The 18,545-nt window shown below is 32.9% G+C and overlaps 2 protein-coding genes across 2 annotated transcripts in view; both read left to right on the top strand.

Annotated features, from left to right (window-relative positions):
* Positions 1–4,556: 4,556 nt before the first annotated feature.
* On the top strand, positions 4,557–10,900 carry LOC108910479. The gene is made up of 3 exons (XM_018715079.2): positions 4,557–4,732; positions 8,161–8,295; positions 10,404–10,900. Exons 1-3 carry the CDS (start codon positions 4,669–4,671, stop codon positions 10,682–10,684), a joined length of 480 nt encoding a protein of 159 aa, XP_018570595.1. The 5' UTR covers positions 4,557–4,668; the 3' UTR covers positions 10,685–10,900.
* A 4,631-nt stretch (positions 10,901–15,531) lies between these two features.
* The window catches only part of LOC108910476 (putative inorganic phosphate cotransporter), a 25,001-nt gene continuing 21,987 nt past the window's right edge, over positions 15,532–18,545 (top strand). The window contains exons 1-2 of the mRNA XM_018715076.1: positions 15,532–15,565; positions 15,623–15,801. Of these exons, the coding sequence (XP_018570592.1) occupies positions 15,532–15,565; positions 15,623–15,801 (213 nt within the window). The remainder of the gene's footprint in view (positions 15,566–15,622; positions 15,802–18,545) is intronic.

Raw genomic sequence — 18,545 nt, 5'->3', positions numbered from 1 at the left:
TAATTAGTCCAATTTTTGTAATTTATTTTTGATTATTTTGTTTTATTTACGAAACCATAGCTATCAGTATTTTTTTAATGTTTCAGTTTTAGTTTTATGTTTTTTTAATTTTGCGGTATGTTTTTTTTATCAAAGATATTTATTTTTACTCGTGTTTTATGTAAATATATAGATATTTTAAACGACTTGAGTTTTAATAATTAAAATACCTAGGTATATTTTGAGTATTAAATTGTTTTACTCACAAGTGTTATATACGTAATAAATAAGTTTTGGAAAAAATATTAAATCGGGGACTCTGTGGCCCCTTAACTCCCATAATCGCGCTTCCGCGGTGTCATAATATAATCCCCATCCCATCGAGAATCAGGATGGTGACTCGTAACACCGTGCGCAGTTTAGTAACTCGCAATCCGCAATTTCTGCCATCTTGGGTGTTATTAAGTGTCATGGTGTCACGCGGGCTGTTTCAGCACCCATGACACCCAGAGAGGTGTCAACACAAAAGCGCCATTCAACACGGTGTTACCCATGACTAGTTCGGGCTCCTTGTATAGTCTCCATGCCTATGAACTTGGGCCCGGCATGAGGCGAGTGAGCGACTACTACGTTGCATCTTTATCTGCTTGAAAGACGATTGTTGTTCTAAATTGTCGAACGACAATTATGAAGTTGTTTTTTTATGTTATGCATTTATACAATGAACTGCCTCGAACGAACTCGAAAAACTGTGATAAATATACATACCTACATACCTTTGAAAGCATTGCGATTTAAACACTGGCGATTTATCAGCAGTTACTACAGTTATCGAAGAATTTGTATGCCGCATGTGTGGGCTGAAAAAGATAGACGACATCAATGAGGCTCGTGTAGCTGTTTTAATGAAAACCAATAAATTAAATGAGGATGACGAAATGTCCCAAACCAATGCAAAAAATGTCGATAGACGAACCGCATATATTGCACATGTTTGGAGATGTGATTATCAGCCATTTCAAACCGGATTTAAAATGTGGAGTCGCCTATGGAATGGGGTCGTTAGGAAGACCTGCCCTTCTGCAGGCAGACACTGTTTGCGTTCTACAGACCCTACAGAGTACTCATCAAGAGGCAGGAGCAAACTACCAGCAATGACATGGATGTAATTAACGAGTTCACAGAGGGATCAAAAAGGAAGGAATGTGCAGGATGTAGAATTTATTCTATATTCTATCAGTGGGCAATGGATATGCATGCAACTCTAGTAAAAGAAAAAGTGCTTAGATTTTGAAATATTATATCTATAAGTCGCCGATTGCGTGTTTTTTTATTAAGGCGATGTTTCGCATTGTATTACCTATGTCCTGTCCTTTGGTTACTGCAACTCTCTCGGTTTCGAAAATACAATACCTCTATGTATGTTTTCAGCCACGTAAATTTAATAATTCCAAATATTTCGAATTTTCACCCAAGAATGGCAGTTACGACATTTTTAACATTAAGACGATGTTTCGCATTGTATTAACTATGCCCTCTCCAAATTTGGTTGATGCAACTCTCTTGGTTTCGAAAATTTAATACCTATGTATGTTTTCAGCCACGAAAACTGAATATTTCTAAATATTTCGAATTTTCAAAACCAAGAACGGCGCTGACAACATTTTTAATATTAAGGCGATGTTTCGCATTGTATCAGCTATGTCCTGTCCAAATCTGGTTAGTGCAACTCTCTTGGTTTCGAAAATACAATACTTATGTATGTTTTCAGCCACGAAAATTGAATAATTCCAAATACCTATTTCAAATTTTCACCCAAGAACGGCAGTCGCATTGTATTAGCTCGGTTTCGAAAAATTCACACGTCACCACCGTTTTCTCTTTAATACGTTGGATAACGGCTCAGATGGATTGATCTCCTAACAGGAGGAAATACAAGAGACCCAATGGGTCCTAAGTACTGTAACTTCTAAGCAATTATTTAGCCATTAATAAATTATTACATTTATATGTATATTTACAGATAAAGAAACAAATACAGAGCAAGACTAAGAAAACGATTCTGAAATCAATAATGCTGGTATTGAGGATATCAACGTAATATTAGACATAGGCGCCGACTTCTCGGGTGCTCCGTATTTGTCGGGTGCGGAGCACCCGCAAGAATTATTATCAGTTTTGTTAGAATAGTATATTTCTGTGCTACCTACTTTTACGTCTACATAGTACATATATTTATATTTTCACTTGTTATTCCATTATTTTTTGTTAAAATTATTAAGATTGTTAAATTTTTGAAATTTGTATCGAAACAGTACTAAAGTTTATTTATTTTGACAAGTTTAATTAATTTCGATATATTTTTTAAAAAGTTTTTCATAAAATCTAATTTGGAGAAATACGTATTTTAAATCTTTTACCTTATATGACGACTCAATTTTCTTGCTTTTTAATGTTATCTGTTAAAAAAATGCTTATAAGGCAACCGAGCAACTGACAAAAGTTTTAAAAGTCGGCGCCTATGAATTATTAAATGAAACACATGACACTATTGATCAACGTGATGTGGATGAATATGAATGGTCATAATCATAAAATTACGTTTGTCAAACAAGGTCAGCATAGTTATACATAAAACATAATAAATATAGAATTCTTTGAAATGAAAATCAAGAAATAAATTTTTCCAAGTATTTGGAAATGTTTTAATTGGATTTCTATGGCTTACTTTATCGCTCTCACGTAACTTCAGATAGACCATCGGTACTTTCCTACCCGGTACAACGACCCAACAATGACATTCTTTTACCCCTCCAAAGTTATTTACCCCAAAATTTAAGTCAGGATTTTTGCGAAAAAAATATTTTCAGTTTAAAAAAATGTATAAAAGATTATGCAAAATCACAATGAAAGAAAAATCACACTCTTGAGTTTCTTTGGGGTACTTAGAAGTTAAAAATAAAAAAATATTTTAAATTATTATCGTAAATAGTTGATATTTGCCCGTTTGTACACCCTGTACATTTTTCAAAGTATTTTAAAAACTTAAAACGCAATTCACTTTCACCGAAGTAGATTTTGATATAAACTACGAATTTTGTCAATGGCTACGAAACGGTGTCTATTCTTTCCACATAAACTTTAATCAAAAGTAATTTCGTCCACTCAAATGCCTTTCAAGTTCAAGGAGTTACTATAATTAATACATTTATCTTCTTTAATACCCGAAACCCGACAAAGTTGTACGTTAATTGGACATTTGATAAATGCCCAGAAAACAATTTGGTACAGAAATAATGTTCTACTATTTATATAATCTTCGTCAAATCAGATGTGAAATAATTCCTTTATTTTTTTTAAATGTCTCCAAGAAATAGTCCATATCTAATAACAAATTAAATAAAACAGTTTTCTTTCGGTAAGCTCAGCCTTTGGCAACCACTAATTATTTTAATTATTACACCTTTTTACAAATCAAAAATTAATTTAACTAAAATATTCCAATATTGATTGTTTGACAGTAACAAAGACTGAAAAAAGTAAAACAAAAAATACGTAATTCTAATAGAAACATATAATCACAAGTAGATACAGTATGACCAACACCACTTACTGCTGTAGATGTGACCAATTTTTTTATGAATATCAATTTGGCTCTAGGGCTTATTCGATATTTTTTTTATCTTTTTATATGTGACAGTACACCTAAACAAAAGAAAAAAGAAATCAAAGTTCAGTCGATTATATTAAATATCGTTACTTTCTAAATCAGAGAAATATTCGCCACTGCATCTCTATCTCAACGATGCGTGGTGCGATGTGATTTCCGACATAAAAAGAACAGGGCCGTAGTCAGGACACACCGAAATAAAAATAATAATAATAATATCAGAAATACAAAGTATAGAAAATAGCTAGTCAGTCTTTATAATAACTGCACACAAAGTAGACTATATATCTTTTTTAAATGCAAAATATTCTGATTCGTTTCAAAGTACGCAGCTATCGTTCAAAAGTTATCCCTCTCCTTCAAAGCAGATAAAAGTTATTGGCAAAAATCCATTTATTTAAAGTCATCAACGCGTCTACTTCCCGTAAGGTGGATTTGCGGACCAATGTTTACATGAAATTTTTGTCTTATTTTGATTCGACAAACCTACCCTCAAAGTGAAGTACCACTATTTCCGAACACCCTAACCATATAATCCCATAACCGATAACTCCAATAACCACGTTACTCAGTATCGTCTTATTGCTATAAAATGATATGTTGCAGGATAGTTATTATGTATTATCCTCTTTTCAAATCAAAACAGTTTTAGGTAATACTATAATTTTTTTTATAGTGTAAACTTTGATTTTCAACTTTCCACATTTATCTAAAAAATATCCAAGTTTACGACCCATGTTGGATAGAACATTTTTGTTTATTTTGTTAAGGTTAAATCTAAGCAAGAGTATCACATTTGTATACGTCGATTTAAGAGATGCCTATATCATATAGAAGATTACAAATAAAACGTCTGAGGACCCCACTGGTTGTAGACGTCCCTGACAATGACGAAGGCATATTATTATTGAAACTTTCAGTGTATCGTCAACTATCCAACCGATCATATTTACAGTGTTGTTTTGTGAACCGGTATAGCAAATAACTGCGAAGATTGTTTTGTTACATATTTAGCAAATATGCATCTTGATGGTTTTTCGTTGTGTGCCAGTGTCTTGGTGCTTTGTTGTGCTTTAAGCGTAGGTGAGTATACTAACGGGCATATCTAAAGAGAATCTTGTTCAATCAATAAATAGTTGTTCTAATTTTGTGTGCTTGTGGAAATTGGTTTGTGACTTAAAAGTGCATCGTTTGTAAACTGTTGAAACTAAAAGTGCACAAAGGTCTTTATGGACATTTATAGATGTTTGTCTCAGTATCCTGTGTACAATAAAATGGACAAATTAAGTCACTTATAGTAAATTTATTTTTAGAATTAGTTATTACGTAAGTTGAATTAGTAATAATTCTGGTTCTCAATAAATGATCCAATATTTAACATCTTCTATGACGTCTTTTTGTCTAACTTAATTAAAAAGAATGTAATATTCGGAAAAAATTTCAATAAAAGACGACAACTGTGTTTAGAGAAATTCCGGGAGAGCTTTATTAGAAAAAAAAATATGTTTGAATAAATGTTCTTAAGGAACTGTTTTCCAAACATTATGGTATGCTGAATCTAAGGTCCAATGTTAAAATCCAAGATATAGATGATTCTAATCACCAATACAAATAAATATATTTAATAACCATTACAAATTATTTTAATGAAAAACGCTTACGCAAGAAGAAACATCAGATATGTGCTCGGAAGACCAGGCTCAGAAAATTCATACTCAAAAGACTCAGACAAGGACTCTGAAGATCTTTCTTTAAGTAAATTTGCAAAATATTGTCTTTTTTAGCACGGGTTTTTAGTTTGTTGAAATTTGATTGAAAAACGCTTGAAAGGTTGTTTTTTTTTAGTTACAGAGAACTGATTTTTTGTTTCGTTTTTGCTGTTTTAAATAAAATATTATATTTACCTTTTGTTACTTCGTAAGTGTAGTTTGCTTCATAAACCGTTGTGTCACAAGGTTTGCTTTTCGAGATACAGGGTGGTAAAAGTTTTATAGAATCGAATATGTATTATACCTCAAGAATTTATAAATGAATTCTTGGCTCAACTTACAAATGTGATAGATNTGCACCTCTTTTAAGCTCAAAATAATTTGCTCTAATTTATACTTGTTGTTTCTGAAGCAGCCATTAATCCCTGCGTTTATTTATTATCATTATTTTAATTTTATTAATTCGGTCAGCATTACTTACTAAAACCTCAAATAACTCCAAAACCGGTAATTTTTTTTGGCTTTAAGCAAAAGTACCTTTTTTATGGCAAATTGTTAAAAAAATATTATTTTTTTACCAAAATATTATTTTTTTACCAAAATATTAAAAATGTCCCCGTAAAAAAAGTTTGGGGGCAAAATAAGTGGCACCCCCCCCCCCTCCAGGGGCGGTCCTGTACAAAATATTAAAAGTTTGTCAGCAGTAACTTTTAAGACCTAATCAAACCTATTTGTGGTCTAAATTTCATTTAGTTATCTTAAACCGTCTCAGAGATAATTAAAAAAAATAATTTTTGGGGCCCCTTTTACAGAGCTGTATCTTCTGAAGGAGGCATTTGTGAACACATGTTTATTAACCAAACTAACATTATTTTTTAATATTCTATTTACCCTAGAAATTAGCGGAACGTTTTTTGAAACACCCTGTATAGATTAGATCGACCACATCGTTTACCCGATCTAAATTCGTTGATTATGAATAATATTATTATATCTGGCAAGTTCTGAAAGACAAACAAAAATAAGTTACTACAATCGTTACTATTTGCATTAGAAAAAATTTTACAGATTAAAATTTTTTTTCTTCATTTACAAGTTGTACCAAATTCGATTTTTATTTTGTGGATTCCTGGCATAACATGATATATTCACTTTTTTTCCAAAACAGCGCAGCCCCCTATTTAACTAGGCCATAGCCAAACATCGATCTCATTGTAACATGTAACTTAGTTAAGGTTATATTAGCGTATTTAAAAAATAAGTACGCCACTGGATTCTTTGCAAACAAATGTATTAGACAGAGTGTCAACATGTCAAAAAAGCAAAAGTTCATCTATAGCCGCTACATGAATCATCCAAAATATCAAAATTTTGATTTTTTATTACTCAAAAATTAAAAACATGAAATGTTTTGCCCGAAACATTTTTCTCAAAATAAAAGTCAGAACAAGTTTCATGTTAGCATATTTTAAACAGAACTAGGTAGATATTAAAATAATTATATGCAAAAATTTATATAGGACGGAGGTATCTACCACATATACATAATTGTGACATTATTTTTATGCTTTATTTCAAAATGTTAATGTTAAATACAGGGCAGTAAAAAATTGATAATTATTATTTGTTAATTAATAACATATTAAAAAATATGTAGATAAAGATAACACAGATCAATAAAAAATATATGTACAAACTTCTACTCTTTTTTTACCAGTTTCTAAAGAATGTAAGATTATATTTTATACTCGATTCCATGTCTATATTTTGTTATCATATTATCATATTAACTTCTAAAATTAAAGCTTAATAATTAAACACTTAGTTGCAAAAAAAGCGAACGAAATTTCACGGTCAATCGAATCAGCTTTTGGCACACATGTTGGTCATTGGATTGATCATCAACATCTATTGGTTTTTGCAATAATGCACAATTTTCGAAAACAGATTTTTCCGCGTTGTACCTTTATTTTACAGTTAATAAACTGGTGAAAAATGACTCTAAGCACCTTAAATTGCAGGTAATTTAATTGCCTATATCATACAATAACTAGGTCGTCTAGATTTTCATGGGCAGTAAAAAGTGAATAAACACGTAATTTTGTCACTTATTTGCCAACTTACCGTCACTCCTTTCGAGTCAGTTTTTTGATATTATCATTCTAATACCCTTCCCCGTCATAAAGTACAATAAAATGTCCACTAATTTATTTTCAGGGTTTATGATATAATTGTACTGAATTAATTGATAAGTAACAAAAGAATCCTTCTCCTGTTTTGACGAATCATTTCTAATCACATTTTGTATGCGAGAAAAACTGCATTGACAAAATCTTTTGTTTCGGGAACTGTTTATCGCGACAATTATAGTATACGCATTGTTGTCGAGGTTACTCTGTAGTTAAGGATGAAAAAAACTAATTAATTGACATTTAAAATTAAAACAATTTTATATGGTGAAAACACCAAGAAGGTCTAAAAACAGCAATGCCGTATATGATGTCATCATCACAAATTTTTATTTTTTTTACCTTGAACACGAATTACATAATAAAAGTTATGTTTATAATTTTTAATTTGAATATTTCATAACATTGTAATATTTAATTCCAGATAACAATAATAATCGACCCAGCATGTTATCTTTCAGGCAATTCGTATAGGAGAAGCACTTGCAAACATTGCAGTTATATATACTAATAATTTTAAAATAACAAAATATAGCAGTTACTTTAATACGCGTTTTTTATTTATACAATCTACTGATTCACTTTTATAACTGTTTAAATGTTTTACTTTTAGGTAACTGCTTAGAATGCTACCACTGCAACATTACAATGTCCTCAGCTAGCAAAGATGATCCTTGTAATGGAAAAGCAACCCTACAAAAGTGCCAGGATCCAGCTGTCTGTTTAGCCGCCAAATATTCATACCAAGGTAATTTCTTGTTCGAAAACTACTTAACCAATATTTGCCCGTTTTACTACAAAATAATTCACATTAATCCAGTCATATGCAACAATTTTGGCACTGTTGTTTCAATATGTAATTTTTTAAGTTTTGTATTCTTTATATTTAATTTTGTTCTATTAATATTTATAAATTATTTTGGCAAGAAGGCCAGATCTTTCTGTAGTAGCTGTTTTTGTGTATATTGTATCAAATTTCTTTTATTTAGCACAATTATTGTACAATATAATAAATTACAAACTTTAATAACTTTGACGTTTACACTATAACAAAATTACAACTTAGTTTTCAAAAAAACTCTCCGCACATTGACGCTGCCGTTTATATATTTTTCTTTTCTCGAAATTTCCATAGGTTTCTAAAAACAGTATCGAAGAATATCTAAGCTTCTAAGAACATTAGAAACATCTTGAAATGAATAAAGAAATTTATAAACAAAGTACAATTGGTTAATTTTCGATACACTGCCCTCCTCTAAAAGGTGATCACCCTTATCAGCAATCAGATCCCTCTCCGACAGGTTCATTATTGGGCCAAACAATCCAAACAACTTTCATTTTCGCTCTGAGCCCTCTCTGGATCCTGCAGATCACGTTGTTGTTCCTCTTGCTTGCCATATATGGACCTTTCCAGAAGTTCCAGAGCGTAAATTTTCCTCTCTTCCTTTTGCTTGGAACCCACTGCTGTTGGCTCTTCAAATTTAATTTTCTGGCGGACTTCGTCATTGATGGCATCAATCCTTTTAGTTAACTCGAATAGGTAGTCTTTCGGTGTGTTAACTCGACCTTCTAGGTGGGCAATACAATGTCAATAGGTAGTCCCAATTCTCTACTAAATACTATGCTAGCTGGCCTTCTTCAGGTAGTCTAATAGACTGCTAAGCGATAAGCTAATAGGAAAATTCAGTCTCTCCATCATGCTGTCACATTGTAGATGCAAAGGTGTTTTGGTCTTTCTGATATTCATCAATTGACATACTCTTTGGAACATATCCGATTCAAAATTTCGCCCTTGATCCGAATGCAGTTCTCCTGGAACGCCTAATCTGGTTCTCAATGAGAACTGCTCCTACCATCACTGCCTCTTGATTTGGGATGGGATATACTTCTGGCTATTTACTGAAGTAGTCCATCGTTATCAGGCCTGGGCTTCCAATTTCAGGTCCTTTGTTGCTGGAACAGACAGAACACCGACGACACCAATCTTCTACTCTATTCGGCTTCCTGGCAAGTAGAACCTTCCTTTATCCAAAGTCTTATTTACGCCGAATTGTCCTCCACCTACTCCACCATGAACTTCTTTCAGCACTTCGTTGACTCTATTTCTTGGAAGCACAATCTTTCGTACATTGCTATCTGGAGTTTTCCACTGCCTCTTCAGTAACGCATTTCTTAAGATGAGTGGGTCCAAAATTGCCCAATAACCTTTTAACGTCGATGATTTGTACGATATTTCTGTCCATTTTAGTCGAGTCCCATGTTCCTTCCAATTAATAATCGCTAATGCTGGATCTGCGTTTCTATGAAGTTGTCCTTTTCAATAGTAAAGTTATACTCGTACTTTTGTAAAATTTGTAACTAAATTTCCAGGTTCTTAAACTGGAATAACCATTTTAAAGAAGCTTGATCTGTTCTAGCTAGCTCTATAAAGCAGGGTTGGTGGATAGGCCAAGTGAACTAAACGGACCTATCGGCCTCATACTGTTGTAAACTCTCATTTGTTCTTTGAGTGAATCTTCACCAAATCTCATTTTTCTAAGTGCTGCACTTTTATTGCGACATCGAACTGTTCCATGTAGGTTTTCCAAAAAGATACCATCATAAGCTGGAGGTTGAATTTTGACGGATTTTGGTGAAACGCATAGATTTGACAGTACAGTCACGCCTTATTCTAACCTTTCCAAATTCTTTCTTCGTATCTTCTACTTCTTTCCTTACAATTGTAACCTCTTCTTCCACTGCTTTATTTATTATTATTTATGTCTTGATATTTTCTATCCTACTGGCTTGTTCATATACTTAATTGTTTCTTCATGTCATCTTTCATAAACTTTAATAGAACTGTATCTCTTTTAGACTCTTCCTTGCCAGCAACTACAACTACGTTGAAAACCTGCTATCTCAACTTAGGAGGAAAGGAATGTCAGATATTTCTACAGAATATAAGAACTGTCAACTCGGCAACCGCCAAAATCGACTTCAGCGAAAGTTGCGTGACCTGCTCTGAAGACGGTTGCAATCATGAACCCGAGGATTCGCCTTCGCACGAAACGACCACATTAAAATCAGCTGGTTCCACCGTTTCGGCCTCTTTCTTCATCAGTCTACTTTTGTTGATTACGGCGAGGTTTTTGTAATATTTTAAGTTTTATGTAATAAATTGTTAATATTATAATTATGACTGTATGATAATAAATACTTTATAAGGTATGCAGTTACTGGAATTTAATTCCAACAAATAAGTATTTTCTTTGTTATAGAAGTTTTTTCGTGATCTTTTAAATACACCCTGTATATGGACATTTGGACTAAGTGTCTTCATTCTTGGCCAATAAAACGTTGAAGTAATTCTATATTTTATTTTATACAGGATATACACCAAAGATTTCCCAGCTATTTCTAGGTTTTCCAGGTACATTTGATACATTTTCCAGGAAAAATGTTTTATTTTATAGGCAAATAGACAACATAAATTAAGGGAAAATGGTATAATTTCATGTTAATCATATATTTTAATTGCTAGTACCATTTGCGATGTAAATGAAGACAAAGAAAGTTATTTTTCAAAATTACAAACACTTACGCAGATATCCATTTTTTTAAATCGGTTCATGCACATTTTGAGAACTGCTATCCGCGTGAAAAGTAATCACTTATGGCAGTGTACCAAAGAACTGCCAGTTTTCAAAATCATGCACAGGGAAATTTTATATAAAATATAGAATCAAAATATTTTAGTTTTATACAGTAACTGGGTTTATGAGCTTTGAACCTGTCATTCTAAAGCTGTCAAATCTCTCTGTACTTGTACACAATGTCGTATTCCAAAGTTACGACCGTATCTCAAATTTTTGCTCAACGTTCCAATAGGAACCGTGAAGTTGCCTCCAACCACTACGAAGGGCCGATGCTGTCGACAGAGCAGCCGCCTTTTTTGAAAAATACGTTCATTTGTTTGGAATTTCGGAAGTTGAAGAGTTTTCCGAATATTACGGAATTCGAACAGGGAAACCGCAAGACAAAACCAAAGTACCACGTCAATCATCAGCTCCAGTCGGCGACAATCCAAAGAGACAGACAATCCAATTGCTCAAACTCAGGCGAATTTGGCTAAGGACCTCTGCCGACCCATCAACGACTGCGATCGAACGTCGACACTGATACCTTGTTCATTAACCAAGAACGGTACATGGCTAGTACGTATAACGTTTTAAATTATTGCCATTTTGCCTTGTATAAAGGCTCTGTAGATCCATAACTACCCGTTTGTTATAAATTCCAATTTTTTCGGATGGAATGTATTGACGTGAAAATTGAACTGTAGTAGAGAATAGCCCAAGAAACAAATGTTATATAGTGCCGATGTGTGCTTTTACCCTAGGGGTGGATGCCACTCCTTCTGTAAGGTGGGAATTTTTTTATTATAAATAACTTCACGATTCGATAGAGGGTCGAATTATAAGCAAACAATGTTCTATAAGAATTTTTTGTACAGTCAATACTTTTTGAGTTATTTGCGCCTAAACATGTTCGTTTTTAGCCCAAAAAATGCATGTTTTTGAGCCACTTTTCGCAAATATTTCAAAAACTACAAGTTTTGTCAAAAAAATTATCATAAGCAAAAATGAAGGTAATTAAATAGCAAAGAGATTGCTTTTTTTATTTTTGTAAATGGTGTAGAACCCGAGTTATAACTCCCAGAAGTTGAAGTCAATTTCGAAGATAGCTATAATCGAAACGTTCAACGTCCTGTAGCGGAAAAATTAAAGGTTTTTCGAGGAAAACTTATATAATACCTATTAAAGTGCTTGACAAGACCTTTAAATTGAGTGTTGGTAGAAGTCGTTAGCAAGAAAACTAATGAAGTTACAATCAAAATAAAATGATTGACTAATCTAGTCAATCATTTTATTGAGACAAAAAAATCGGTATTAAAATTAATGACTTGACGGAAAAAAAATTAAACGTATTCCTTCTGCAATTGACTTTATTTATGTATTAACAGTAGATCCTGGGAATTTGAACGATTTTAGAAGCCTAAATTTAAAACATTTTTCATTTACTTTGAATAACATTTTTCAATTTTTAAAAAAATCGCCATTTTCAAAATATTTCAAAAACTAACAAAGTTATAAAAAAAATGATAGAATAAGAAATTGTAGGTTTTTTCTTACTGAACAATTTGCTTTTTTAAATTTTTGTAGGACAAAATTTGACTGAGTTAGAAGCTCAAAACTAAGTTCCAAGACTGCATTTTCTGAGCCTTTTAGCTTACAAGTCTAAAAAACGAAGGGCTCAAAAAAACTGCAAATCACAGATCTTAAAGTGCTTAAATACCCTACAAAATGGTTTTTTTTATAACTAAAATTTTCGGCGCGGGTAAATTACTATCATCTTTGTGTATTTTGGAGCACCTGAACTGATTTGAGTAAGTATTTTAATAATATACATACACAAACGTATCCATTTATAATGTATATAATTTTTTTTTATTTGATATAAATTTAATAAAAAAATATTAAGAATAAATTCAAGAAATTTAAAAAATAAAAATTATATCATCATATTCGTATATAATTTTTAGGAAATTTTTCTATAAGGGGTAGGATTTTTTATGAGGAGTAGGTCTTCCATAAGGGTTTTTTGGGTGGCTGAAAAGTTGCATGAGCTTGTATGCAAATTTTCAGGAAAATTCATGCTATCCGAAAAAATTGGGAGCCTTTACTTTATTTTCGTCTTCAGTGACTGGACTAAATATAAAGACCAATTATAACTGGAATTAAAAAAAAAATCAGGAAAATTCAGGAGGAATTCACTGATTTTCTCTGCTGCTGCCGGCTAGATGGTTCGGGCAATTATGCAGTGCTGTATTTACTCTACATGATGTTTTTTTTTAAGGACTACATTTCCTCTCCCCTCCCTGTACATTCATTTCACAATACTTATACAGTACGCGCCTAAAGTATGGAATAAATTCAGTAAAACCGAAACAAATTTTTTTTGGGAAAAATCCTCGAACAGGTCGATTTTTAATTTAAAAAATACATATTTTAGCATAAACGGCCATTTTCAACCGTCATTTCTTTTCGAGTAATGACGTCATCGACATTTTTCTTAAACAGCAACCCCCTATTTTTTTCTTGATTCTGAAAGATCGTTTCATTGTCGATCCGACAGTATTAAAATGTTGCCATCTTACATAGGAAAGTTTTCGAGTAAATGACGATTGAATGTTAGAAAACGTAAATTTTATTCATTAAAAAAATAACAATTCCTATGTCAAGCAAATACAATTCATTAAGTTTTCTACCTAAATTAAGTGTTCGAATTGCCACCCACCGACTTCTTGACAATACGCAAGTCTGTGTAGAAATTCTTCTTGCACATTATGAATTATTTCTGGGGTAACTCTGTGTATTTCATCTATAATACAATTTTGGAGTTCTTCTAAATTATGTGGTCTATTAACGTACACTTTGGACTTTAAGTAGCCCCATAAGAAATAGTCCAGGGGTGTAAGATCTGGGGATCTCGCGGGCCATTCTATCGGTCCTCGTCTGCCGATCCACCTCCTAGGAAAACAATTGTCCAGAAAATCTCGAACAGGGCGCGCATAGTGCGGAGGTGCACCGTCTTGCTGAAACCATATGGTGTCATCAGGAATATCAGGGTCATTATCGTTAGGAAAAATTACTGCAAGCGCTGGAACAAGGTCATTTTGTAAAAACTCTAAATATCTTTCTCCTGTAAGGGTTCCTTCAAAGAAGAAAGGCCCTACTATTCTGTTGTCAACTATTCCAGCCCACACATTTAATTTCTGTGGGTGTTGGGTATGTGTCTCTGCCATCCAATGAGGATTTTCCCGACTCCAATACCTGCAAGTTTGACGGTTCACTGTACCATTGAGACAAAACGTGGCCTCGTCTGAAAAAAGTATTTGCCGGTGTAAATCTCTATTTACTTGACATAAATCCATCATAATTTCACAAAAGTGTAAGCGGCGGTCGGGATCGTCTTCATTGAGTTCCTGCACAAGTTGAATTTTGTAGGGATGATATTTTTCCTGCCTCAGGATACGTAGCACTGTGGTCTGACTAATTTCATTGTTTAATGCAACCAATCGTGAAGTATTATGAGGATTATCTACCATACTTATCAAAATGTTCTGTTTGTGATCTTCACTAACGCTTGGACGTCCAGGTTTTGGAATATCTACAACATTGCCAGTTTCTCTAAATTTAGATTCTATCTTACTGACTGTTGATTGGCTGATACGGCGATCTGGATGTTTTTCATTAAATAAATCGCAAACTTCCTGCTGCGTTCTAGTCTTATCCCCGCATCCGATAAGAATTAAAATTTCAATTCTTTGTGTGACAGTTAAATATGTCATAATACTTTAAATTCAACAATAATTTTTATATCGCTTACAATACTTAGAAAGTTGGTATGACAGTGACACTTTGTAAAGATTTACACCTACGTGATCCATAAAAAACTTCAGGTATTTTGAAAAACTAAATTTGATAACGTTTTTGCTTTATTTTAATTGATTTGGGTTTTCTAACATTCAATCGTCTTTTACTCGAAAACTTTCCTATGTAAGATGGCAATATTTTAATACTATCGGATCGACAATGAAACGATCTTTCAGAATCAAGAAAAAAAATAGGGGGTTGCTATTTAAAAAAATGTCGATGACGTCATTACTCGAAAACAAATGACGGTTGAAAATCGCCTTTTATGCTAAAATATGTATTTTTTAAATTAAAAATCGATCTGTTCAAGGATTTTTCCCAAAAAAAATTTGTTTCGGTTCCACTGAATTTATTCCATACTTTAGGCGCGTACTGTATAAATCAATTAGAAAAAAATCATAACCAAGGTAACCACAATTAAGATTTGACATGCAATAATAATATTCAGTCTCTTGTCAAATTGGCGCTATATTTTCCAATTTCCAGACCAACGAAGGTGATCGAAAATGCCTTTCAAGCCATTATCCTGCGTTTACGGCAGTAAGTAGTTCAAAAATAGATGGTTTAAATACAAAAATCTGTGAGTATCTGTTTCAGAAGTTACAATACCTCAAAGATTTATTGTCGGAATCATGTTGCAACTAGCTTTGATAAATTCCTACCACTTGAGAGTTGTGCTGAACATAGCCATAACTGAGATGATACGCCCCCCCCAAGAACAAGAAAAAGAATACGATTCATGTCCGGAATTCAAACATGAAAAATTGGATATTAAGGTAAAATAAGAGATTAAAAGGTTACCTAGAGTCTTTTTACTTCTTAAATATTTCTATTATTGTCAGAATATCGCAACATTTAAAGCCGGGTACTCATTGACGAGCTGTAACTGTAACTGCAACAGTTACTGTATCAGATCGTCGCGTTGTGTATACACTTCTTGCTTCTCGCGAACTTCTAGATCCGCAGTGTTTGCAGAGAGCTCGCGATGTCGGTACCAAAAGAAATGCTTACCAGTGCTGCATTTATTTTAATAGACGTATTGATTGAAGATAAACGTCGGCGATGGTGGCACCATGCAATCTACGAAGAAATGAATCTTCGTTATTTGTAGCTTTGACATTTCGTAACTTTCAATTAATGTTCTTTCAACGTGTTTATCTTTGTTTGTTGCGAGACTAACGGGCGTACACACTTCCGAACCACCCAAATCAACGTCAACGAACCAACCGAGAATCCCTTTGTATTCGTCCTGAAGACCAACAACTGGCGGTTATCTGCGAGCGGTTCGAAGTGAGCTTCCCACGTTTTCTAATGTATGCATTCGCACTAGACGTTCCCGAGCTGGTCGCGGTAGCATTGCGTTCTCTACCGATCTTTTCCAAAGAAGCTCGGGAGCTAGGGCGTCGCCAGCCAATGCACTAGGGGCAAGGACATTTAAATAAAGGGGACTAGGCATGTCACAGTCTGTCTCATATGTTGGATGAAGCTAGGCAAGGGGAAAGCAGAGGGCTTTATTTTCATCCAACTGATGCGCGCGATTACATCTCCACTGTCGTACGTTTTGGAAGGGTCAAAATAAAATATTTTATAGTCCTATATTTCAACAGCTACTCAGTATTTTTATAATATATATACAGGGTGTTTCAGAAAGACGTCCCGTAAATACAGGGGGTGATAGTACGACAAAAAATAAGAATTACTAAAATTTTTTAAATAGAATTTTCACGAAAATTTCTAAACGGTGCGAAATATTTTTATGAAATTTGCTATTCCGGGGTTTTTAAGCATGCGCATATACATATTTTTAATGTTAGGTTTTTTACCATTGGGGCTCCAAATTCCAATGTACAATTTTATTTTTTAAAAATAATGTATGTACTCTTGTTAGAACTTCCTAATGTGGACGATTTTCGAGAAAAAAGACTTTCAATTGAACTCTTACAGTGTATAAAATAAGTGACTTTTCTCAAAGTAGGTTTATGTCAAAACTTATTGATGGATGTCTCACAAACAACGCATACGTTCTTAGTAATATTTTAAACTCTAATTAACTTATATCAAAATTTTAGTGATTGTTAGTAACTGTAGTTAGTAATGACTAATTAATTAATTATTAAAAAAATTAGAACTTAAAATGTAATAGGAATGTAGCATAACTAGCGCCCTCTATGAAATATCCAAAAAGTAATTAGACCAGCGTATTTGGCATCCTCAAAAACACCGGATTGGCAAATTTCATAAAAATATTTCGCACCGTTTGGAATTTTCGTGAAAATTTTATTTAAAAAATTGTATTATCGCTCTGTATCTCGAAAACAAGAGGAGATAGACATATAGATCATAAGACAAAAATTTCTTAATTTTTGTCGTACTATCACCCCCTGTATTTACAGGAGGTAATATTTTTATAAATTATTCTGGGAATCCCAATAACTGTAACCATTTCTTTCTTGTTGCAACATACCCAGGCATCCTAAAAACATTCACATTTCACTTTTAGAATACTGAGGCAAACTTTCAGTGAGACATAAAAATATATTCCCAAAGAAGAACATCAATATGGTTGAATGAATGCAACTTTCAGTTGATTGCATCTTCGGTATTTTTATGTATAAGTGAACCCACCACCATATTTTTGCTGCAGTATTTATTCAGTTTTTATGCTCGTGTATTTAGTAAAATTGTAAATATATTTTTGAAAAGGTTTTTGTCGTAGAGGAAAATGAAAATGATGAATGATTAAAATTTGTAATGTTGGGTATAAGGGATAACATTGAAATACCTATAAATATATTAAATATAAATAATGTCTGTAACTTATTTGTGGTGCAGCATTTTCCTTTGATTTTAATGACCAAACATGGTTCATATTATTGTTTTCTTACTATCTCAGCAAAAATTTTAAAAAAATACCAAAAGTCAGTTTTATAAAATTTTACCGTTATTCAAATAAAAGTTACCTACAAGCACGACAACGGCCAGAGTTGCATGTACATTCCAAAGTCCAATTCAAGCACGCTTACCTGTGGAAGGATAGATGTGGATGTTTATAATCCAATTTCTTACAAATTCTGCACTGTCTAACCATTTCACACCTTAAAAGTTTAATCAAAATACATATATAAACACTAGTCACGTTTCAATTACTAAAATCACAACTATTTTCTAATAGCTGTTTTACATTGACAATTTATTGATCAATTAATTCATGAAGTCGCTCCATCAAGAAATTGGACAAGTGTATTGCATCAAATCTGCTGTCAAATAACTTCATGAATTTATTCATCAAGTTCTTGACGAATTAGAGCATGTTCTAATTTTTGTCAATTTCTTCGTGAAGTTCAGAAGTACCAACCCAACAGATTTCCAACCTCAGATCAGTAATGAGGCTATGCTATTGGAATATGTAAATAATTGTGTGGCGTCGTACTAGTTTTGCATTGTTTTTACTGATTTGTTACTTACAATAATACTAATATATATATAATATTACTAATATTTATATAATATGTGTCAAAAC

Source organism: Anoplophora glabripennis, unplaced genomic scaffold (assembly GCF_000390285.2).
Source record: "Anoplophora glabripennis isolate ALB-LARVAE unplaced genomic scaffold, Agla_2.0 scaffold509, whole genome shotgun sequence".
NCBI classification, from domain to species: Eukaryota; Metazoa; Arthropoda; class Insecta; order Coleoptera; family Cerambycidae; genus Anoplophora; species Anoplophora glabripennis.
Note: the sequence above shows the minus strand (reverse complement) of the source record. Positions and strands in the feature narration are given on the sequence as shown.

Bases quoted from the DNA above. Each gene is read 5' to 3' on its own strand.
- LOC108910479 (XM_018715079.2), top strand. From the start codon at position 4,669: ATGCATCTTGATGGTTTTTCGTTGTGTGCCAGTGTCTTGGTGCTTTGT. The intron at 4,733-8,160 runs GTGAGTATACTA...TTTTACTTTTAG, and splicing joins TTGTTGTGCTTTAAGCGTAG to GTAACTGCTTAGAATGCTAC. The intron at 8,296-10,403 runs GTAATTTCTTGT...TATCTCTTTTAG, and splicing joins CGCCAAATATTCATACCAAG to ACTCTTCCTTGCCAGCAACT.